General features: G+C 43.8%; 1 protein-coding gene and 1 long non-coding RNA gene across 7 annotated transcripts in view; one reads left to right on the plus strand and one right to left on the minus strand.

Annotated features, from left to right (window-relative positions):
- PSEN1 (presenilin 1) overlaps positions 1-9,425 on the minus strand; it is a 52,976-nt gene extending 43,551 nt beyond the window's left edge. Inside the window, exon 1 of one of the 5 annotated variants that reach the window (XM_034769246.1) lies at positions 9,360-9,425. Coding sequence is in view for 2 of the 5 variants with exons in the window: in XM_034769244.1 (XP_034625135.1) it covers positions 4,058-4,078 (21 nt within the window). In the remaining 3 variants the exon portion in view is untranslated. Of the gene's footprint in view, positions 1-4,057; positions 4,537-9,033; positions 9,129-9,299 lie in introns of those variants that run through there. The other 4 variants (XM_034769247.1, XM_034769248.1, XM_034769244.1 and 1 more) reach the window with 4 other exon arrangements.
- A 33-nt stretch (positions 9,426-9,458) lies between these two features.
- LOC117876821 overlaps positions 9,459-24,574 on the plus strand; it is a 30,807-nt gene continuing 15,691 nt past the window's right edge. The window contains exons 1-3 of one of the 2 annotated variants that reach the window (XR_004645557.1): positions 9,459-9,624; positions 11,191-11,293; positions 12,309-12,345. This is a non-coding gene — a long non-coding RNA (uncharacterized LOC117876821). Of the gene's footprint in view, positions 9,625-11,190; positions 11,294-12,308; positions 12,346-24,574 lie in introns of those variants that run through there. The other variant, XR_004645556.1, reaches the window with a different exon arrangement.

A 24,574-nucleotide genomic window follows, 5' to 3' on the forward strand; every position in this document is an offset into this window, starting at 1 on the left:
AAGGTTTTGCATGTCAGTAATACATTTTAACATTTTTAGAAGGTCTCTTTCTATAAGTCTATAATATATAACTAAACTATTGTTGTATGTAAAGTAAATAAGGTTTTTAAAAAGGTGTTTAAAAAAGGGTTAAGGTGTTTAAGAAGCTTCATTTAAAATTAAATTAAAATGCAGAGCCCCCCGGACCGGTGGCCAGGACCCGGGAAGCGTGAGTGCCACTGAAAATCAGCTCGCGTGCCGCCTTCGGTATGCGTGCCAATAGGTTGCCTACCCTGAGCTAAGTACTAGAGGCAGGACACAGGAAAATAATTTAGTATGAGTTTTAGAGAAAACCAAGTGACAAATGTGGGGGTGCTGTTTAATAAATAATATTGTATCTGGATCTCTCACTAGCTGAGTGTTTCCATACCATACATGGAAATTGATATTTCTCCCTAGAGGTCTGTTTGGGTAGTAGAGTCTATCCACCTCAGGAAAGAGACAGGAAACCCTTTCTAATGACGACTTCCACTTAATGGTCATTAAGAGACAATGCCAGAGTGATTAGCTCTAATGGCTCCAGCCTGCTCTAGTAACATGAGAGGTAAGTCCATCTAAGGCAGTGGTCACCGACCAGTCAATCCTGATTGACTCCTCGATCCTAGAGGATCTCCCAATCAATCATGATCTCTGGCAGCAAGGCAAGCTCCCTGCCTACCCCGGCCACACGCTGCTCCGGGAAGTGGCTAACGAAGCCCCGCTGCTAGGGGGGAGGTGGGGTAGGCAAGGGTCTCCCTCCACGCGCTGCTCCTCCCTGCAAGCACCACCCCTGCAGCTCCCATTGGCCAGGAGAGCTGCAGGGATGGTGCCTGCAGAGAGGGGCAGTGCGTGGAGCCATGTGACCCTCGCCCCACATTGGTCCCTTCTGGAAGCGGTGTGGGGGTGGGGTAGGCAGGGAGCCTGCCTTAGCCTCGCTGCACACACTGCCGACTGGGAACTGCTGGAGGTAAGTGCTGCCCGACAGGAGGCTGCACCCAAACTCCATACCCCCTCCTGCATTCCAAGCCCCACCCTGAGCCTCCTCCTGGAGCTAGTACCCCATACCCCCTCCTGCACCCCAACACTCTGCCCCAGCCCTGACCCCCCCCACAGAACAAGCACCCTGTACCCCCTCCTGCACCCAAACTCCCTCCTAGAGCTTGCACCTCTCACCCCCTCCTGCATCCCAACCCCCTGACCCAGGCTCAGCCGAGAGCCCCCTCCCACACTGCAAACCCCTCGGCTCCAGCCCAGAGCCAGCACCCCTCCCAAACCCCAACTCCCTACCCCAGCCCGGTGAAAGTGAGTGAGGCTGGGGGAGAGTGAGCGATGGAGAGAAGGGGGGATGGGGTGAGCAGGGCAGGGTAGATCCTGGGTTGCCCTTAGATTCAAAAAGTGATCTTGGGTGTAAAAAGGTTGGAGACCACTGATCTAAGGCTATGTCCACACTAGCACTTTTGTCAGTAAAAACTTTTATTGGGCGGGGGTATGAAAAACACCTCCCCTCCCACCACAAGTGACATAAGTTTCACTGACAAGTGCCGGTGTGGACAGCGCTATGTCAGCGGGAGGTGCTCTCCCACTGACATCGCTACCGCTGCTCGTTGGGGGTGGTTTAATTATGCTGACAGGAGAGCTCTCTCCCATCGGCATAGAGCGGCTACATGGGAGACCTTAGAGGTGCAGCTGCAATGGTACAGTTGTCTCGCTGTAAGGTCTCTAGTGTAGATATAACCTCATTGAGGATTAGTCTACACTGGGAACTTACATTAGCACAGATAACTGCGTCTCTCAGGGGTGTGAATGTTCCACACTCGTGAGAGGTGCAGCTATGCAGACCTAACCCCCAGCATAGACAGAGCTAGGTCGATGGAAGAATTCTTCCATTAACCTAACTACCACCACTTGGCAAGGTGGATTAACTATAACGACAGGAGAACCCCTCTCTCCCATCAGTGAAGGTAGTGTCTAGCTGTGCCACTGTACCTTTTTAAATGGAGACAAACCCTAATGTGCATCTAGGCTCTTGGTTTTAAAATCTTTTCCTCAAGGGTCATCTCTTCACTACAAAATTATGTCAACCTATGTTATGGCTGCATACAGTCCCTGCATTTATTACAGCGTTTGTGTGTGTCCACCCTACGCTCCTTGTGTCAGCGGTGCGCATCCTCACCAGGAGTGCTTGTATCAATGCAGAGTGCAATGCACTCTGGGTAGCTATCCCACTGTGCAATTCACCAGCATCCAGCACAGGGTGATTTGGGAAGTTTCTGCAATGCCTCATGGGACAAAATGAGTCATGCAGGGGTGACTGGGAGCATGGATTCAACTTCCCATAATGCAGTGATCTCCATCCCATAATATTTAGTGCCTCTCTTCAAAAATCCCCGCAAATCCACACGTCCCTCCTTGCTGTTTGCCATCTGTGACAGAAGCATGGATCCTGCACAGCTCTGCACTATTGTGATGAGCTTTGCAAGAATGGGCTGCCTGATCCTGCAGTATTTGCAGAGCTGCAACAGAAGCCACGGGGAACATGACGATTCCTTCGAGGCTAGTTTGCTGTGGGACATAGAAACAAACAATTCATGGTTGTTGGCAGCATTCAGGGAGCAGCTGCAGATGGTTGAGTGCTGGTTCTGGGCCCAAGAAACAGGCACTGACTGGTGGGATCGCATTGGCATGCATGTTTGGGATGACAAGCAGAGGCTGCAGAACTTTCGGATGTGCAAGGCCACATTTCTGGCCGAACTCACACTAGTCCTTCAGTACAGGGAGACCAAAATGAGAGAGACAGTAACAGCTGAGAAGCAAGTGGTAATTGCACTGTGGAAACTTGCAATGCCGGATTGCTATTGGTCAGTTGGGAATCAATTTGGAGTTGGGATACCCACCGCGGGGGCTGTTTTGATGCAAGTGCACAGGGCCATTAAGTGCCTGCTATGGAGGACTGCAACACTGGACAATCTGCAGGACATAATGGATGGTTTTGCAGCAATGGGCTTCCCGAAGTGAAGTGGGGCGACAAATGGCACACACATCCCTATTTTAGCACCAGACCACCTTGCCAACGAGTAGTATATCAATAGAAAGGACTACTTTTCTACAGTTATGCAAGTGCTGGTGGATCACCAGGGATGCTTTACCAACATCAATGTGGCTGGTCAGGGAAGGTGTATGACATGAACATATTTAAGAACAAAGGGCTGTTCAGAAAGATGCAAGCAGGGATCGTCTTTCCCGACCGGCGGATTACCATTGGGGATGTTGAAATGCCAATAGTGATCCTGGGAGACTCAGCCTACCCCTTTCCCCCAGGGCTCATGAAGCCATACACCAGCCACTTGACAGCACCAAGGAGCACTTCAACTACAGGCTCAATAGGTGTGGAATGACAGCTGAATGTGCCTTTGGCCATTTGATGGGTCATTGGCATCGTCTACTTACGAGATTGGACCTCAGTGAAAAAAATATCCCAATGGCAATAGCTGCCTGATGTGTCCTGCATAACATCTGTGAAGCCAAAGGGGAAGTTTCCGTTGGGGTGGAGGGCAGAGATGGAGCAGCTGTCTGCTGAATCTGAACAGCTAGATACAAGGGCTACAAGAAGAGCTCAGTGCAGAGCTATATGGCTCAGCGAGCCAGAGTGGTGTGTGTAGCTGTAGTGTGCGCTGCCTGGCCTTGCTCTTTTGCTCAATGAAGTCATTGCTGAGTAGCATGGGAAAGCGTCCTACTGAAGTGGAAGAAATAAGGCAGCCCTCCCAAGAAGCCTTCGGCAAAGGATTGCAGACTATCCCCATGAAAGTTTAATCAAGATTTCTAGGCAGGATTCACAGGACATCCCAGTGCACGTAAACCAACTGCTCCACACAGCCCTCTGCGCCTAACTCTAGAGGGAAATGAAATGCAGATAGCAACTTTACCTCTCTTGGTTGTTTCACTACCTCTTCTAGCACAATTAAAAAGAGTAAGTCAACAGATTTGTCCTGCTACTTTGAGGGTTCCATCCCTGTAATTTCAAAGCAAACCACGTACTTACCAGAGGTTCCTTCCTCAGCATTAGGATTGCCCGTGCTCGACTGTCGGGACTGGCTTGGTGAAGTAAAACATGTCCTGGCTCTCACAGCTGGATCCCCCAGTTGCCTGTGCCCCAGTTGCCTTTTCCCCATACTCTTCCTTGTCCACTTCCTCCTCCTTGCTGTTCATGGCAGGCGCCTGTGACTCAGGCTCCTCCGAAGTATTCACCGAGCTCTTGGAGGTGGTGGTGAGGTCTCTACTGATGGCATGAAGCTCTTTGTAAAAGTGGCAGGTCTGTGGCTCTGCACCAGATCGATCGCTGGCCGCCCTTGCCTTCTGGTGCAAGTCTTTGGCTTTCACATGGTAGTGTGGCTGGTCCCTCTTGTAGCCCTTCTCCTACATGCCCCCAGCAATCTACTTATAGATGTCAATGTTTCTACAGCTGGATTGGAGCTGTGCCTGCATAGCCTCTTCTCCCCACAGAGGCAACCTAACTTTGTAGTGCAGACCAGGCCTAATGCTTTGTTCAAGCTACTAAATAAAAACACTTGGTTTTAAGATGGCTCTTGGTCAATATTACTGATCACAGGTTCTTGAAGGGAAGAAATGCAGTTGCCCAAAACCCACTTGGACCTGCTGGGCAATAAGAAGTTGGTATAGCGTACTAAGCGGGCCGGTCTAACCATCACAAGATTCCACCCCGAGACAGATAAGGGAAAAAGACCGAACACGAGACGGGGGTGCACTTAGAAATGAATGTGACATCACAGTGAGACAAAGTATCAATGAAAAATGAAAGAGTAGCAAGGAATCCATAATAAAAGGGCACCATCTAAACTGGGTCAAACTCATAAAAACAATCTTTAATAAAATCTAAATCAAACACAAATGCTTCAAAAAATTTTAGCAACAAATGAAAATAAAATTGCTTTAAAAACAAATGAACATTACCTAGCCAAGTGGTTCGTTTCAGGTTAAGTGGTATAGGGTTTGAGTTTTGAGGAACATTGGTCTACCTACTATAGGGAGAGGAGGCTGTATAATTTGGATGGCCTCCACTCTAGTAAAAGAGGAAACCATCTCTTGGGAATAGGTTGGCTAGAAATGTCAGGAGGATATTAAAGTGACAGCAAAAGTGGAGGGTAAAAAGAGGGAAGATATGATCGTTCACTGAGGATAGACTCAAGATGTCAAGAACAGCATTAATCAAGGAACCATAGGATAAGGAGAAAAGAAATTCTTTAATTGCCTAAACACCAATACTAGGAGCCTGGATAACAAACAAAAGGAATTGGAATTGCTCATTTATAAGTATATATTTGATCTATTTGGTATTGCTGAAACCCGCTGGGACGATTTGCACTATTGGAATGTTAAAATCAATGGTTATAACCTATTTAGGAAGGACTGAGTGGACAAAAGGGGAGCGGGAGTGCCACTCTATGTCAAAAATGGCATTAACCATTTCTGAGTCACTGATCACTCAGACGAAAATTACCTTGAATGCTTATGGATCAATGTCCTAACACAAAGAAGATGGGGTAATAACTGGTGTCTACCATAGGACATCAAACCACACTAGGGAACAGGATGAACACTCCTATCTGTAAAGTGTAAGGAATAAAAGAAATGCATGATCATGGGGGACTTCAATTTGAATGACATGCTTGAGATCTCATGCTGCCAGTACTAAAACATCCTTGACATTTCTAAATATTACAGATTATTTCCACCTAGTCTTGATGGAACAAAGGGAAACTGATCACAGAACTGAAAATTAATGGTAGCTTAGGTACAAATCTTCGTGACTTGATTACATTTATAATGGGCAAACAGAATAAAGTCCAAACCATAAGTACCTATGTGGGAAACAAATATTTAAGAATGGGTTCTTCACTCTAGCAGAGAAAGGTATAACATGATCCAATGGTTGGAAGTTGAGGCTAGCCAAATTCAGACTGGAAATAACTAGGGCCCTACCAAGCCACAGTCCATTTTGGTCAATTTCACGGTCACAAGATTTTTAAAAAAGTCAATTTCACAGTTTCAGATGTTTACATGTGAAATGTCAGGGTGTTGTAACTGTGGGGGTCCCTACCCAAAATGGTGTCAAAGCTATTGTGGAGGGGTGATGGGGGGGCATCAGTTTTGGGGGGGGGGCAGGGCTGGCCTTATGGGTGGGTGACCAGCCAGGGCCTCCTACCGCACATTGGGCTCCAGCCGCTAGTCTCAGCGGGGCTGGGGCGGGACAGGACTTCCTCTTCCCCTGCAGAGGCCGCTCCCAGGTCAAATCCAGCTCCAAGAACCTCCCCCAGCTGCAGTAGGAGAGGGGCAGGGGCCCTTGCAGGGGATGAGGAAGTCCCGTCCCTATCCAGCCTGGCCAAGATTAGCAGCTGGATAGGAGTCGTTGGCTGGGGCACCCCCAGCCCTGCCCCTCTCCTACACTAGCCAGATTTCACTGTCCACAGTGCATTTTTAATGGTTGTTAACTTGGTAGGGAACTAGAAATAAGATTAAACAGAGAGAGTAACTAATCACTGGAACAATTTACCAAGGGTTGTGGTGAATTCTCCATCGCTCTCAATTTTTAAATCAAAATGGGATGTTTTTCTAAAAGATATGCTTTAAGAATTATTTTGGGGAAGTTTTATGGCCCCTCTGTTTTACAAGATGCCAGACTAGATAACAACGGTCCCTTCTCGCCTTGGAATCTATGACCCTAAAATGTTTGAAGTCAAAATATTACAGTACTGAGAAGAACCTAGAAGTGAACAAGTATAAGCAAAACTGACTATTTTCCTCATCAAAATGCAAAAATGTCAGTAGTGAGTTACAGTCATGGTAAATTTAATTTTAAAAACTTTTTACATTTACTCATCTAAGTTATTAGTAACGTGTAAACAAATGTGTTTCTCTGTAACACTATTAAGTGTCTCTTTACATTAGGAACAGAAAGGAAAGTGTACTTCACCCAACCAGAAGGCAATTGTTTTAATTACCAAACACTCCAGAGTCTGTTACAAACTTCTTAACAGGACATCATCTGTTTTAGCAGTATTCCTTCTAAATGTGACAAAGCAATTTTGCTATTGAAATTTCTATCTTTCCTTAAAGTGAGCAAACTTACCTTGTAAAAGTATTTCTCAGTCTAAAAACCACAGAAAGGTAAACCTTGCATTATTTAACAAATTACTTGAACTGGGATTTTGTTTTAATTGCTAGTATAACTTCAGTGTTGATCTAGAAGTTAGAGATATTACTTTACCATCAGCAGCAGTTTGACAAGGGATTCTGAGCAATGCTATCACCAGTGACATTTCCTGGCAGTTTCAGCCCTGGTAGTAAGATCAGTGGATAGTCAGATGTGGTCAATACACTCCCTTCTCCCGCTATTCACAATGAAGGAACCTGCAGGACTGAATTGGCTATTGTCACTTAGAGGACAGAGAACATCTGATGATATGAGCTGGTAACTTTAATAATCCCACTGTTTGGTCTAGCATGACACTAGCTGCGGCAGAATTCATTGGATTCTTAACCTTACACTGTGAAATAGCATTAAACAAATCACCCAGTTTGACTCCTCCCTATAACTCAGTCTGCTCAATGCTTTAGTTTAGTTTCTTGTATGTCCAGTTCATTGTGTCCTCTTAACCTCACTTTAAAGAAATTGCCACGACATCTTTGTTAGATGCATGTTATCCCTCGGAAGAGTAATGCAATGTGGAATTCAGTTACGTTCTTAAGACTTCTTATTTCCTGAAGTTGCAGATATATATCTAACAATGCCATGGAAGCAATGTCAGGGCTGGGAATTGCACATCACTGCTTGGTGACCCATTGATTTAGAAGAGGTACAGACAGACTGCAAAGGAGGTACTTTCAAGTCCTATGAAAGGGGATTTGTAACCATAAAATAGTATCTGAGAGGTGCAATGCTTAGCAGATGCCTCATTACCAAAATGCTCAAAATCCCAACAATAAGACATTCTTCCTTGAAAACCCAGTAAATCTGCCTCTGCAGCACTCCTCAGAATCAGAGGCAAGCACTAAACTCAGGTCCTCCAAGCACTGAGAAGATCTGGATCTCTTCACTTTTAGCGCAAAAGAAACCAGTATTGACCAATAAGGCGACAGTCCCACAGTTAACAAAACAGCTGTAGGGTAAAGCTAAATTACAGGAAATACATATCCTAGATGTGTCAATGATTAGTGCAGTATAAATCCATAGATTAAAAGGACCCAGGAATCCCTGCTACGCTTTTCTTCAGGACAAATTATGTTTCCATCAATGGCTATGACCAATTGGTCAGCCACTTCACAAGAATTTGTTAGAAAGGAACCGCCTCTCTCCATTTCATCTTTTTAATGTTGTCAGAATTGACTATCACTATGGTACTGGACCCTTTCATAGTCCACAATTCTTCATTTTCTTACCACACAATTCTAAATTTTGTTTCAAAGGCAAGCATAACTGAAATCTTCCATCAACCACACTGCTAACCTAGCTTCTACATAGTAAAGCCCAGAAAACTACAGCATAAAGGCTAAATGCTTAGGTCTTGTATTAATGAATTAAAAGCTTCCCTCCAGTCTCAAGTCAGATGCTTAAAAGGTGGGAGCACCTTACAGCAGGTGTGATGCAACTTCAAGCAGCTGCTACCCTGAAGAGTTTTTATTAAAAGTCTAAAGAAGATAAAAAAGATACATATGATTCTGCAACCAAAGTGAAACTCTTCCTGTATAAGTGATCCTCGCCAGAGCTTTTGTTTGTTCGGGGTGTAAGAACATTTGGTGCAGGTTAAAGATGTCAGAGTTACACCCTGGGTACAGGAGGGGCAGCAGCACCAGCGCCTCCAACCTGCCCAGCAGCGACCCTCATCTCCTTAGATTGTAAAGCTCTTTGGGGACAGGCACCATCTTTTGTTCCGTGTCTGGGCAGCGCCGGGCACAAGGGGCCCTGGGTCAGGGCTGAGCTCAAGTAACACAAACAATCACCGTCAATTCGGGTGTGGAGGAAGGAAGCACTGGTAGGAAGAGCCCGGGTCCGTCCCTTCAACCCCCGCCTCTCTGGCCGTGGGCCTCCTATCGGCCCTGCTGCCCCGGAACACAAGCCGGGACCGTCCGGGGACCTGCCCCTCCCTAGGCCCTGCGGGGTCAGCGGCTCCCGGAGCGCTCAGCGAGCGGGGTCCGGGCCTGCACAAGGCGCACCCAGGCCGGGCTCCGGGGCCACAGGGGCTAGAGCCGCCCCCAGCGGGACTCACCCGAGACTCCGGGCCCCTCGGAGCACGCGGCCGCCTCCTCCCGCCAGACCCGCCACTCACCGCCGCTGGTTACTTGTTTCCCTTCCGAGCGTCCGTCCCCAGCTGCTTCCGGCCCAGGCCCCGCCTCCACCCGATGACCTCACTTCCGCTTCCCGTGTAGCTTCTGCGGTGAACCCCGCGCCACCCGGCGAGCGGGGTCGAGCCCGGCCGGCCTCAGCCGTCGCGGTCGGTCAGCGGCAGTCACAGCCCGGGAATGAGCGCGGTGTTTGCATTGACCCCCGCGCGCCCGCGCCCGGAGCCAGCAGCCGGAAGTGCTGGGTGTGAGGTGAGGGAAACGGGCCGGGGGCAGCCCCAGCAACTGCAGCATCCCCGTCATTGCCTCGCGTTCCACCCTGCAACCCACCAAACCTCAGCCGCCCCTTGCCGAGCTGCAGCGGGTGTGGCTGTGCGAATGCCTCAGCATTGGCTGTGTAGGGTCATGACCAGTCAGCCTCGCACTGCACCTACACCATCAAGAAAAACAGGGGCAGGAGTACCTGAGAAAAAGGGTATTAGCCTTAGATTTTGCTGTGGCATATGCTCTCTCCTCCGTTGTAAACTAGTTGGACCTTTTCCTCAAACAGGCATCTCCAGTAGTTACCCCCTAAACAACTTTAGCTATCACTAAAAAGGGCAGGAAGGACCTGGTTTTCAACAAGTAGATCATTACAGAAAAGGGGCCCAGTTTCCAGTTCTTGAATAAGATGGACTTCTTATTCACCTCAATTTTAGAGAAAGCATAACCCTCACCAGCACCTGCTAATGTAGAGGACTTTAAGCTCTTCCCGGATGCACAGTAAAAAGTACTACTAGGGAGGCTCTTAAGAGATCTTGTCCTTGAGTCTCTCCATAGTTACTTATTTGCAATCCAGAAAGCAAGGCTAGAAGTGTTATAAACTTACTTTGTTATCTTACCTTTTTATCCTGTTCTAAAAATAATTAGAAAGTGAGAAACTTCCTATAGCAAACAGAAATTTCTCACCCTGAAATCCTTCAGGCTCATGGTTGACATTAAGCAACATGAAGTAGCATAGGCAAAGGAAAGCAGCATTTTTTTTTGTTTTGTTTTTTGTTTCTTACCACAAATCCAAGTTTGACAGAAAACCAGAAAGGCTGATGCAGATGCAGCAAATACACGATATTCCAGCTTCACATATGTCATTTCTGGTCTATTTACCCTAAATATAGGATCACTAAAAGTCATCCCACCCAACCCGTCATAGGAAAAAAAGCCCAAGTCACTCAAATGTTATCACTCTGCCCTAGTTCCACTGCACCATCAAAGGGGCTGTCAAGACAAAAGGGATAAAGCAAGACAAGCTTTCCTCAGAGGAAGACAAAAACAACAAGGAGTCTGGTGGCACCTTAAAGACTAACAGATTTATTTGGGCATGAGCTTTCGTGAGTAAAGGAAGACAGGCTCAGGCAGGGGTTAAAAAGATTAAACATGGATACAAAAATAACTGACAAACTGGAAAACCTTGAACATCTGTTAGACTAGAACAATCTCCAAGGGAAATGGGAAGCCTGTTTAAGATATTCAGAATTTAAGTAAACAAAATACTCAATATAAGCAACAATCCTGCAATTATTGAGAGAGGGACTAGATCTTAGAATTGTAGGAAGAAGCTGAGTGGACAAAATGTGTAAAACAGGCAAAATTTCAGATAAAATAGCTAAGTTGGGCAATATACCTAAGTGTTACTCTGCCAGGCAAGTCTAGCTCTCAAATCAACTTTTCTTGGTGTTGCAGTTTTAGTGAACTAATAGGTACATTTTCACCTCCAATAAGTTGCTGTTGGGCCTTGAGTGTTGTGCTTTGTGGGCCTAACAGGCTTCTCTGTTTGACCAGGGCAGTTGCATCTGTTCACCGTGTTCGAGTTAGGAACTGCTGGAGGGTTGTCTTTGAATTGATACAGGCTACTGCCTCACAGTCTCTGCTTTTTCTTACCAAGGTAGGTTGGTTCAGTGGGGTACTCAGAATACAAAAAAGGCGTTTGGTTGTTGGTATGCCACAGATTACAGTCTTCATGCTGCCTTTAAATAACCCATAAAAAACAGATGGCAATCTACATAGCAATCTTCATCTTCCTGTTGTAAATTAGTAGTAATGAGCTTGTCCTGTTTGATCAAGTACCAGGTGGAGGGAAGACTAGGGGAGGGAAATGCTTCAAGAACAGGGAGCCATTGCCCTATATATGACTCATCATGACTGACTGAAAAATATTCTCCAATTGAGAGGTAAAAAGAAGTTACTCCTCACTTCAAGATTTATTTTTTTAAATCAATGTAAAAAAATTTAAGCTTCATGTAAAGTCAGTAAGCCTGCTTTAGTAAGAGTACAATAATGGGGACTTTGTGGGGATGGAGGCAAATAAAGGTTTGAAATGGACTAACTTACCTTATCTATTATATTTGAAGGATGATCCTGAATTCCATTTTCAAAATGCCAAAAACTTTCAGCTTTCTATGGGTTGTGTGGATGTGCTGAGTGTTTTACAGTACCATAGTCAGTCATAAATTGTGAGACAAATTGAGTCAAACTGATGCCTGTAAAAATAAGGCTAGTCAGTAAGGTTATCAACTAGGGCTGTCAAGGGATTAAAATAATTAATTGCACGATTAATCGTGTTGTTAAACAGAATACCATTCATTTAAATATTTTTGGATGTTTTCTACATTTTCAAATATATTGATTTCAATTAAACACAATACAAAGTGTATAGTGCTCACTTCATATTTATTTTTATTACAAATATTTGTGCTGTAAAAAATTTTTCAATTCACCTTATACAAGTACTGTAGTGCCGTCTCTATCATGAAAGTTGAACTTACAAATGTAGAATTATGTACAAAAAATAGCTGCATTCAAAAATAAAACAATGTAAAACTTTAGAGCCTACAAGTCAACTCTGTCCTACTACTTGTTCAGCCAATCACACAGACAAAGAAGTTTGTTTACATTTGCAGGAGATAATGTTGCCTGCTTCTTGTTTACAATGTCTGACATGATCATCAAAGGGGCTGACAAAGGAGGTGCTGTAGTCATAATGAACAGGTCGGATTATGAACAGGAGGCTGCCAGGCAACTCCCCAAGACCACATTCTACAGGCCACTATCCTCTGATCCCACTGAGGAATACCAAAAGAAACTACACTATCTGCTCAAGAAATTCCCAGCTACAGTATGGGAACAAATCTACATGGACACACCCCCAGAACCCCGACCAGGGGTATTCTATCTGCTACCTAAGATCCAGAAACCCTGGACGCCCCATCATGTCAGGCATTGGCACTCTTACAGCAGGATTATCTGGCTATTTGGACTCTCTCCTCAGACCCTACGCTACCAGCACTCCCAGCTATCTTCGAGACACCACCGACTTCCTGAGGAAACTACAGTGCATTGGTGTTCTTCCTGAAAACACCATCCTGGCCACCATGGATGTAGAAGCACTTTACACCAATATTCCACATGAGGATGGACTACAAGCTGTCAGGAACAGTATCCCTGATGAGGCCACAGCACGCCTGGTGGCTGAGCTTTGTGACTTTGTCCTCACCCACAACCACTTCAGATTTGGGGACAACTTATACCTTCAAGTCAGTGGCACTGCTATGGGTACCCGCATAGCCCCACAGTATGCCAACATTTTTATGGCTGACTTAGAACAACGCTTCCTCAGCTCTCGTCCCCTAGTGCCCCTCCTCTACTTGCGCTACATTGACGACATCATCATATGGACCCACGGAAAGGAGGCCCTTGAAGAATTCCACCTGGACTTCAACAATTTCCACCCCACCATCAACCTCAGCCTGGACCAGTCCACACATAAGATCCACTTCCTGGACACTACAGTGCAAATAAGTGATGGTCACATAAACACTACCCTATACCGGAAACCTACTGACCGCTATATGTACCTACATGCCTCCAGCTTCCATCCAAGACATCACACGATCCATTGTCTACAGCCAAGCCTTAAGATACAACCGAATTTGCTCCAACCCCTCAGACAGAGACAAACACCTACAAGATCTTTATCAAGCATTCGTAAAACTACAATACCCACCTGGGGAAGTGAGGAAACAGATTGACAGAGCAAGACAGGTACCCAGAAATCACCTACTACAGGACAGGCTCAACAAGGACAACAACAGAACACCACTGGCCATCACATACAGCCCCCAGCTAAAACCTCTCCAGCGCATTATCCACAATCTACAACCTATCCTGGAAAATGATCCCTCACTCTTACAGACCTTGGGAGGCAGGCCAGTCTTCGCTTACAGACAACCCCCCAACCTGAAGCAAATACTCACCAGCAACTACACACCACACCACAAAAACACCAACCCAGGAACCAATCCCTGTAGCAAACCTCGTTGCCTACTCTGTCCCCATATCTACTCTGGTGACACCATCAGAGGACCCAACCACATCAGCCACACCATCAAGGGCTCATTCACCTGCACATCCACTAATTTTATATATGCCATGTGCCAGCAATGCCCCTCTGCCATGTACATTGGCCAAACCGGACAGTCCTTCCGCAAAAGAATAAATGGACACAAATTGGACATCAGGAATGGTAACATACATAAGCCAGTAAGTGAACACTTCAATCTCCCTTGGCCATTCATTTATTACAGATTTAAAAGTCACTATCATTGAACCAAAAAAACTTCAGAAACAGACCTCAAAGAGAAACAGCAGAACTAAAATTCATTTGCAAATTTAACACCATTAATCTGGGCTTGAATAGGGACTGGGAGTGGCTGGCTCATTACAGAAGCAGCTTTTCCTCTCCTGGAATTGACACCTCATCTATTATTGGGAGTGGACTACATCCACCCTGATTGAATTGGCCCTGTCAACACTGGTTCTCCACTTGCGAAGTAACTCCCTGCTCTCCATGTGTCAGTATATAATGCCTGCAATTGTAACTTTCACTCTATGCATCTGAAGAAGTGAGGTTTTTACCCACAAAAGCTTATGCCCAAATAAATCGGTTAGTCTTTAAGGTGCCACCAGACTCCTTGTTGTTTTTGTAGATACAGACTAACACGGCTACCCCGATAATTGACACCTAAAAGTGAGAACAGGCATTCGCATGGCACAGTTGTAGCTGACGTCACAAGATATTTACATGCCAGATGCACTAAAGATTCATATGTCCCTTTATGCTTCAACCACCATTCCAGAGGACATGCGTCCATGCTGATGACAGGTTCTGCTGGATAACAATCCAAAGCAGTGAGGACCAACGTGTTCATTTTCATCATCTGAGTCACATGCCACCGGCAGAAGGTTTATTTTCCTTTTTCGGTAGTTCAGGTTCTGTAGTTTCCGCATCAGAGTGTTGCTCTTTTAAGAGTTCTGAAAGCAAGCTCTACACCTTGTCCCTCTCAGATTTTGGAAGGCATTTCAGATTCTTAAACCTTGGGTCGAGTGCTGTAGCTATCTTTAGAAATCTCACATTGGTACCTTCCTTGCGTTTTGTCAAATCTGCAGTGAGTGTTTTTAAAACGAACATGTGCTGGGTCATCATCTGAGATTGCTATAGCATAAAATATATGGCAGAATTTGGGTAAAACAGCAGGAGGCATACAATTCTCCCCCCAGGAGTTCATCACAAATTTAATTAACACATTGTTTTTTTTTAAATGAGCATCATCAGTATGGAAGCACGTCCTCTGGGATGGTGGTCAAAGCATGAAGGGGCATATGAATGTTCACCGTATCTGGCATGCAAATACCTTGCAATGCCAACTACAAAAGTGCCATGCAAACACTTGTTCTCACTTTTGGGTTACATTATAAATTAGAAGCAAGCAGCATTATCTCCTGTAAATGTAAACAAACTTGTTTATCTTAGCAATTGGCTGGACAAGAAGTAGGACTGAGTGAGCCTTGTAGGCTCTAAAGTTTTACATTGTTTTGTTTTTGAGTGCAGTTATTTTACAAAAAAAATCAGTATTAGTAAGGTGCACTTTCACAATAGAGATTGAACTACAGTACTTGTATGAAGTGAATTGAAAAATACTATTTAATATTCACTGTGCAAATATTTGTAATCAAAATAATATAAAGTGAGCACTGAAATTTAATACATATTTTTGGAGGTTTTCTACATTGTTAAATATTTATTTCAATTACAACACAGAATACAAAATGCAATCAATATTCTATGGTTTAACAGTGAGATTAAAACTGATTAATTGCGATTAATTTTTAAAATCAAGATTAATTTTGAGTTAATTGCATAAGTTAACTGGGATTGATCAACAACCCTATTATCAACATGAAAACGAACACAGAGAAGACACCTTGTTGGATATTTCTGCTGCTCATATTATTGACACTTAGATTCCAAGGTGGTAGACCCCTTAGCATTTCTTTACATTGACAACTTTACAAGTCTGCATGCCAAGTCATTTGACATATCCTACCTCTTCATACACAAAGGTGAAAATCCTGGCCCCATTGAAGTCAATGACAAAACTACCACAGACTTCAATAAAGCCAGGATTTCACCACAGGTGTCAATCATGTGGTCCAAAATTATGCCACCTAAAGTAAGTTGATAGCTGCATGAAAATAGCAAGTATTAATCTGTCTTTATGACACCTGCATACAAAGTTAAGTATTTTCCTTATCTGTAAAATGGGGAAGAGAGCCAAATTCATCCATGGTATAACTCTTGAAATGGAGCTACAGCAGGGATGAATCTGACTCAGAGGTTAAGCCAGAGGCTTAAGGTCACTAAGGGAGCTGCGTCAGCAAAGGCTTTACAACAACTCAAGTGTTCCTGGCTGTAAGGCCCTGAACTCAATCTATAAAACCATGCAAGATTACAAACAGTAAGGTATCCACCCTTATTTAAGCTATAATTAGGGAGAAATCCTTCTAGTCCTTACCTATATCATGGTGAGACAGTGAACTGCTTAAGGCATTTCTGAGGCAGAGTTCTAGTCCTCCCACAGAGAAACTAAAGAGCAAACGCTACTAAATATGCTTAAATTGCACCTAGTGTCAGTTTCCTCCTTTTTAAAGAAAAGGTGGGGCACCATAAACATGAACCATTTCTAATCTCGCAATATTAAAAGCTTTACCAAATCTTGATAGTTTAATATCTCAACACTTGCAGTTCACTGGAAGACATGAAAGCAAGCTAAAATGGTTCAGAAAGACTTAATACTCAATAGCTGTTTCATTCCGAGAAATTAAAAGTGTGAAGTTTCTTAGTGAAATGTAGTAACAGCTTAGACACCTGAAAATTGGAAGCAGTAATTTACTAAAACACAAAATATTACTCCAAGAGTAAATGTTTGCCATCTCAGTTTTTTTTAAAAGGCGTTTTTTATATCTTCTCATTTCATATGTTTAACTCCCATTAATGGGAATGTGCATATATCAAAAGAATAGAACCCCATCAGTGAGAAATGAAGCTGGCATCCACTTCTGTCCCCATTACGGCAAGTGGAAAAAAAAAAAAAAAAAGCTAGTATTGAATAGAATCACTGGTATTTCTAATTTGGAGGTGGTGGAAGAGGGATTGAGGAGGAAAAAAAAAAAGTCATAAATTAGCAACACAAAAGGAAAGACTGACGGTATCAACTACCTCAAAGCACAGACTTGACAAAGACTCTTCAACCCTGAATTCCAGATTGACCTAGGGGGTTCAGCTACAGCTGCAAGGTTAGTAGAGAAGACATACTTGGGTAGCAGTGTCACACCTTCACTTATTCACATTAGACATGCGTATCAGCTCCAGAAAGTCTTCAGGAGTGTAGACTCTGCAATGTTGAAACAGTCACCAATGAACAGTGGCTGAAGATGCCAGCTATAAGTATAATATAGCATCTGAAAGGAATGGCTCAGCTGTATAAAGCAGAACCTTTGAATACTTCAGGAATGATAGTATAGTTCCTGAAAAGTAAAGCAACTCTTCAAAGAAACCATTTATCTGCCCAATGCCATCAGACTGCTGCAATAAAAATCCAACAAAACAGGACCTTCCTTGACATTTTATGTGCAACGAAGCTAAGCATCTTATTCGTGGTTCCCCTTTCATTTCATTATACATACTAATGAAAAATGAAGGTTACTTGGAACCCAAGTTGAGAAGACTCTGCATATTTACACCTATGGATGTGGCATTGTCTGGTGGCACCTAATAGTAGGCCCTCCTCCAAGCAGTGCCCCTTAGAACCCATGTGCACTGCCTTCTCCTCACATCAGCATTTCCAAACATTCCCAGTGCAAGGCTATATAAGGAGGTACTGCACTACAACCTCAGTTCCTTCCACCGCTAACTGGGAAAGACAATTAGACTTTGAAAAAAGAGGGGAACGTGGACAAGAAGTGAATATGCAGAAGCATCTTGAAGAACTCTGGTTACAAGGAATCAGCTTTCATTTCTTCGAGTGGCTCTGCACATTCCCACTTATGGGTAGTTTGACAAGCAGTCCTGAAAACCAAGGAGGTGAGAACAGAGTCCTAGTTAAATAATTGAAGGACAGTTCTGCCAAAGTTAGCATCTTCTCTTGAAGCTAGACTATAATGTTTAGTCCAGGGGTTGTCAATTATTTTTTGTCAAGGTCCAGACTCCAGAGAAACATTTTTTCACATCGCAACAACAAGAACGATAAGTAAATAAAATGATTTTGCAGTCTATTCAAAAGCATCTGTCTGGATTTGACCCACAGTCCACCTATTGACTACCTGGGTTTAGTCAATATGTGCACTTATTTCCAGGTATCAGCCTTGCAAATTTACTGAATAGAATCACGTTTAAGACAAGCAAAAGATGCTGTTACAGCCCTAGTAAAACAAGACCGTACAACAGTAGGCACAGAATTTCTGCTAATTTGTAAGACTGAATAAAATCCATCTGGAAGTAGTCTGAGCAGACATTCTGAGCTTTATTTTTCTTAACCTAAGGAAAAAAAAATCTAGATGAACTCCAAAAACTCTGATTTCAATTTTATTGAAGACCCATTCTAGCAACTAAAGTATGTAACACAGATTCCCCTTTATTAGCATGAGATTTTGGGGGAAAATGGTAAATTTATTTTCTGATTGATATGAAACAGATAATATTTTTGGTAAAAGCCTGGGATCAGGTCTCAGAACCACTTCATCTTTATGAAAATTTGTAAAATGGCAATTCAGCCATCAACCAGAAGGATGAATGAATTGCACGCCCTCATGTTCTATCAATAGTGGAGACCACTTTAATAGACAAATAAGGAACATTCCACCAGCAGCTCAAAAGGTAGCCTCATAAGCATAGACAAAAGTCAGATTAAGGGACTGAATCCCTTAAAGGAGGATACATGTTAAAAGTCAGAAAATTTACAAATGGGTTATCTAAACAATGGTAGAAAGAGAGCTCTACCATCAGCCAAAATATGATAAGCTGAAATAGCTGCCAGGTAAACTTTTAAAGAATAAGATGACCTTTCAGATTTTAAGTACATAAAATGTTTCAAAGTACAGGGTATGGAAGCTGAAACTGGAGATTCAGATTTTACCTGCATGTAAGCAACAAATCTAGACATTTTAAATGGTAACACTTTCTAGTAGACAGTTTTCTAGAATTAAGCCATATATTCTGTACTAATGCAGATCATAACTATTCAAGACTAGTCAATGTCTGATAGTCTCTCTTAATCTGACTGCTTGGGCTAAGGATCGAGATGAACTATCCTGCTTTGTTCCTGTGACAAGAGCAGGGCCAGCTCCAGCATTTCTGCCGCCCCAAGCAAAAAAAAAAAACAAACAAACAAAAAAAAAAACAACAAAAAAAAGCCATGATCGGCGGCAGCAGCAGTTCGGCGGCAGGTCCTTCGCTCCTAGAGGGAGTGAGGGACCTTCTGCCCCCGAATTGCCACACATACCGCCCCTCTCCCTTGGCCGCCCCAAGCACCTGCTTGTTAAACTGGTGCCTGGAGCCGGCCCTGGACAAGAGATCTGGAGACAGAGAAAGACACATATAAAGACTGACACCTAAGCAAGTCTGTATACCACTGGGGCAATCAATAATATCATTTTTGTCCTGTCTTGGTTAATTTTCACCACTTTCTGAAATAATGGAAGAGGTTGGGGGAACATACAAAAGACCCCTTCCCCAGTATACAAGGAAGGCATCCGAGATGGACTGACTGTCCCTTTCCACTCTTGAACAGAAGCGAGGACACTTTTTGTTGATCCTTGTATCAAACAGTTCTACATCAAACCAGACCCAAAAGGAGAATGTCTTGTGCTACTTGATCCTTCAAGGACCACCTGTGCATCTGAGAACTCTCTCTGCTGAGAGAATCTGCTAAGCACATTGCTCTCCTCTGCTAAATGCAGGGCCACTGGATAGATCTCATGAAGAATGCACCCATCCCATAATTTGACCACTTTGGCATATAACTGGAAAGAATGAGGAACCCCTTTTTTGTTCATGTAAAATAGAGTGGTTGATTTGTCTGTCACTGACTGAACCACCTTTCCTTTTATACAAAGAAGGAAAGGTATGAGGGGCAAATGAATGGCTCTTAATTGTAAATACATCTATTGCAAGATCTGTTCTTGAGAAACGCAATGATCTCAGATTGCAAATTGACATTAATGGACTCCCCATCCATTGTTTAATGCATCTGATGTTATAATGACCAATGGCGAAGTGGGACTGAACAGGTTGCCTCTGGGAACATTTGGTCTTTCCGTTTAAGACCGTGGCGAATTTAGAACATCCTGAACTATGGTGACAGAACATTTTAAAGACTGTCCAGGTAGAGTGTGTGGATTTGAGATATCCAATGCTGCCTCAGTCTCATTCTGAGATGAGCAAATGGAGTTACTTAAGTGGGAACTGCCATCAAACCCAACAGATCCAGGAAGAGGATAACTTCAGGACTGACAGGCTCAAATTAGCAAAACCACTTGCTCTACTTTTAGAAATCTGTCTGCTGGAAGAAAAGCTTTCCCTGCTATTGAGAACCTATTTATAGAACCTATAAAAAGAATTCTCTGAGTTGGACAGAGATTTTATTTTTTGACATTTAGAAGCAGACCCAGAGCTGAAAAGAGAGACACGGTTAACATGATGTGAAGTGACAGATCCTTGCTTGCAGCAGCTTTTGGCGACCTATAATATGGGTAAACAAAAATACCACAGAAAGGCACTTTGAAAAAAACACTAGGCGCTATGATCCCAATGGACAGGCCAGACACAAACACCTTGTACTGGAAATTGCATCTCATCACCATGAAACGCAGGTAATTTCAATGACCATGTCAGGTAGAGACATGAAAGTAAGCATCCTTTAAAATAGAGAATGGCAAACCAATCCATAGATGCAAACAAGAGTTATAGAGGCCAGGGTTAACATACAAAATTGGAACTTCCAGATGCATCTGTCCAATTTTAGTTTTAAGAAAATTGTATAGACATACACACCCTTTTTTCCCCCCTGTACCAGGAAGTATCTTGAATAGAACCTCTGACCCCACAGATATTTGGGAACCACCTTGACTACTCCTATCTGGAGCAGCTTGTGTAGTTCTGTAAGTAGAATAGCCTCATGGCAGAGTTCCCTGAAAAGAGGAGGGTGGGGGAACTGAATGACAGTCTCTCTCAATAATTTATAGTGCCCGTAAGTTGGATATAACCAGCCTCCATTTGTTGATGAATTGAGCTAGCATTAAATTAAAAAGGACAGATGCTCACTGATTGGTCCACACTTCTCACATCATATCTGAGGCCTGGTGTTCAATGAAGACAAAGTAAAGGGAGCAGATGTTTCATCTTAGGTCTGGATCTGAAAGACCTCTTTTTATGCTGGGTTTGAAATGAAGCTGGGGGTTGATGTTGCTGACATCTCAGATTTGAGGAAAAATAAACAGACAATTGAGGGTAATATTGCTTTAATATCGAAAAAGGACAGTCCTTTCTGAGCCAGGGCAATGAGCAGTGGATCTAATTTCCTTTAATTTTTCCAACAATTTGTCAGTCTTATTGCTGAAAATATCTGTCTTTCAAAGGGGATGATCTTTCATCTTAATTGTAGTAAAAACAACAAGGAGTACTCGTGGCACCTTATAGACTAACGAATTTATTTGGGCATAAGCTTTCAGGGGCTAAAACCCACTTTTTAGCCCACGAAAGCTTATGTCCAAATAAATTTTAGTTTATAAGGTGCCACAAGTACTCCTAGTTGTTTTTGCTGATACAGACTAACACGACTACCACTCTGAAACCTTAAATGTAGTGTCTGCAGCCAGAGAAGACAAATGGAGTTAAGCCTGCCTTCTCAAGTTAACTGTGGATGCAAGTGCTCCGGTGAAAGTCTGAAATATCAAAAGACGCTCTGAGGACATGCTTTCCCACGTTCTGTTCTACCAAAATAGTACCAAGAATGTCAAAAACTCATTCCTCCACAGCCACAATGGAAATTTTGAGCATCCTCAGAAGTGGAGAAAGCAGAAGTTGCACTCACATGCTCATCAGGTGACAATCAGGTTCAAAAATCAATATCCATTTGTTCCTGCTTAAAAAGAGGAGCTGTCTCCTTATCCTCATCCTCTTCTTTAGAAAGAATATTAGGTACAACTGTCTAAGCTGCCAATGGGTCCAGAGGAACTAGATCCAAGGACTGTTAACTGGATCCTTATCAGATGAAACACCAGCATCTCTCCCTCCATAAGGAGGATAATCCAAAAATTCTTGTGGTTGAGCCCAACAGAGCCATGAATATCACAGTTGCCAATCTCTCCAGTGGGGGGGATGCAAAAAACACACATAGGAGGAGGAAAAGAATCATGGAGCATACCCCAGGATGAATCAGGTTTCTTAAATTCTTCCTGACTTCCTCTTAAGTAGGAGCCAACCTCAGATCCATTATGAACCGTACCAGAGACGGTAATGAAACCATATGGTCAAGAGAGAAAAAAGGTAATAAAGATATGCCTAGAGACCCCATAGGAGTCTTAGGAAGTGATGGCATAGATGGATCTGGAGAAAGGAGAAAAGCAGAGGAAATTTAGTCTCTTCAGGTGAAGAAGCAGGTTGTTTCTTCTCCATCAACAACTTCCTGTCAGTCAGATCCAAGGAACACAGACACAAGAAGGTGCACATCAGTCAGCACTGTTAACATCCTCTTTGGATCGGAGGATAGTCCTGGAACAAGAGTGGAAGATGGAACTGGCGCCATAAGCCTGGAGAGTATCAGACCAGAGAAATACTCACGTCCACAACTCTGGACTTCAAATCGGTTCTGGGTTCCACTTTGGGTTTCAAAATCAGAAGCACAGAGGTTATGTCAGAATTGGATGGATCCAGTAAGTCGGACATATAGGATCTGGCACTGCTAACACTTGCCACCTTTACCCTCAACCTTTTCAAAACCGATACAGTTGGAACCAAAATGGCTCTACGTTCCTTAGCAGGCAGTCGGCTCTTTTCTACCGACGGTGCCTTCGAAGCTTTGACAGCTTTAATCAAAGGATCAGGAGCCAGCACTGACAAAGATCCCAACAACTTGGAACCCTTACACAAGTTAAGACTTGCTATATGGAAGTAACCAGAGCTGAAACAGGGCTCTTGATCTTTGGCTCCCATGAACCTTCAGAACAAGATAGTGTAAGCAGCAAGAGCTTCTTAAAGCAGCAGTTGTAGTCTGTTCCACCAGTCCTTGCATGCTCTGTGTGTGAAAATCTGGTAAGCAGAACACCCAAAAGGAGAGTAGCCTTCTCCTGGACACCTAACGAGTTCATCCAGTGCCAGGAAGACAGCTGAAAATGAAGCCCATCTGCTGCTGCTGCTGTTCCACCTTCACGTGGACCCAACCTTATGTACTATCTACAGGGCCCTACCAAATTCATGGTCCACTTTGGTCAATTTCACGGTCATAGCTATTTAAATCTGAAATTTCATGGTGTTGTAATTGTAGGGGTCCTAACCCAAAAAGATGTTGGGGGATGGAGGGGGGAGTGCAAGGTTATTGTAGAGGGGGTTGCGGTACTGCTACCCTTACTTTTGCGTTGCTGCTGTTGAGGCACTGTCTTCAGAGCTGGAGAGCAGCGGCTGCTGGCTGGGAGCGCAGCTCTGAAGGCAGAACTGCTGCCAACAGCACCACAGAAGTAAGGATGACATGGTATGGTATTGCCACCCTTACTTCTGTGCTACTGCCTCCAGAGCTGGGCCCTCAGTCAGCAGCCGCCACTCTCCACCCACCCAACTCTGCAGGCTGCAGCGCAGAAGTAAAGATGAGATGGCATGGCATGTTGCCACCTTTACTTCTGCACTGCTGCTGGTGGGGCACTATCTTTAGAGCTGGTCGCCGAGCCAATAGCCACTGCTCTCCAGCTGCCCAGCTCAGTAAGGATGGTAATACTGTGATCCCCCCTAAAATAACCTTGCAACCCCCTGCAACTTCCTTTTGGGTCAGGGCCCCCAATTTGAGAAATGCTGGTCTGCCCTGTGAAATCTGTATAGTATAGAGTAAAAGCACACAAAAGACTAGATTTCATGGGGGAAGAACAGATTTCACGGTCCATGACACGTTTTTCATGGCCGTGAATTTGGTAGTGTCCTATCTATCTATACTTAAAACTACCTTAATACTAAAAACTATACTAAGAACTTCTGTCTGGTGCAGCAGTTGGAAGGAACCGAGGTGGTAGAGGGCGCAGTTCCCCCTTATATAGCCTCCCCCTCGGAAATGCCAAGAGAAGGAGTAGGAGAAGGCACATGTGCGCTCTAATAGGCACTACAGTTGAAGAAGGTTCTACTGTTAGGTGCCACCAGGTGGTGCAACACTGGGAATATGAACCTGATATTTCAAGGGAAATTGTGCTATATTTGTATATTGGTATTAATGCTGCTGGGTTAGTCTCAGGATATTCAGAGCATCTGTATGGCTTTTTTTGTTTGTTTTTTAAAACAGAAAAGTTAAAAATTGTAGTGCCCTGCACAATGGGGCCCTGATCCATGATTAGGGCCTCTTATTGTTTCCAAAACACACACAAATATTTTTCCTTTAATTTATACCATAGTGAAATGTATCCCATGATAAGAACAAAGTATCTGATGTGGTGCTATAGCACACCATACCAAATTTCCATCAAAGTTTATGGGACAGTTAACCAAAAGATCTCATGACCAATATATAGTTAATCCACTTCCTCACTGTACTGACATGTCAATAGTATATATTCAACAAGCCCAAGTTTCCACATG

This window comes from Trachemys scripta, chromosome 4 (genome assembly GCF_013100865.1).
Source record: "Trachemys scripta elegans isolate TJP31775 chromosome 4, CAS_Tse_1.0, whole genome shotgun sequence".
NCBI classification, from domain to species: domain Eukaryota; kingdom Metazoa; phylum Chordata; order Testudines; family Emydidae; genus Trachemys; species Trachemys scripta.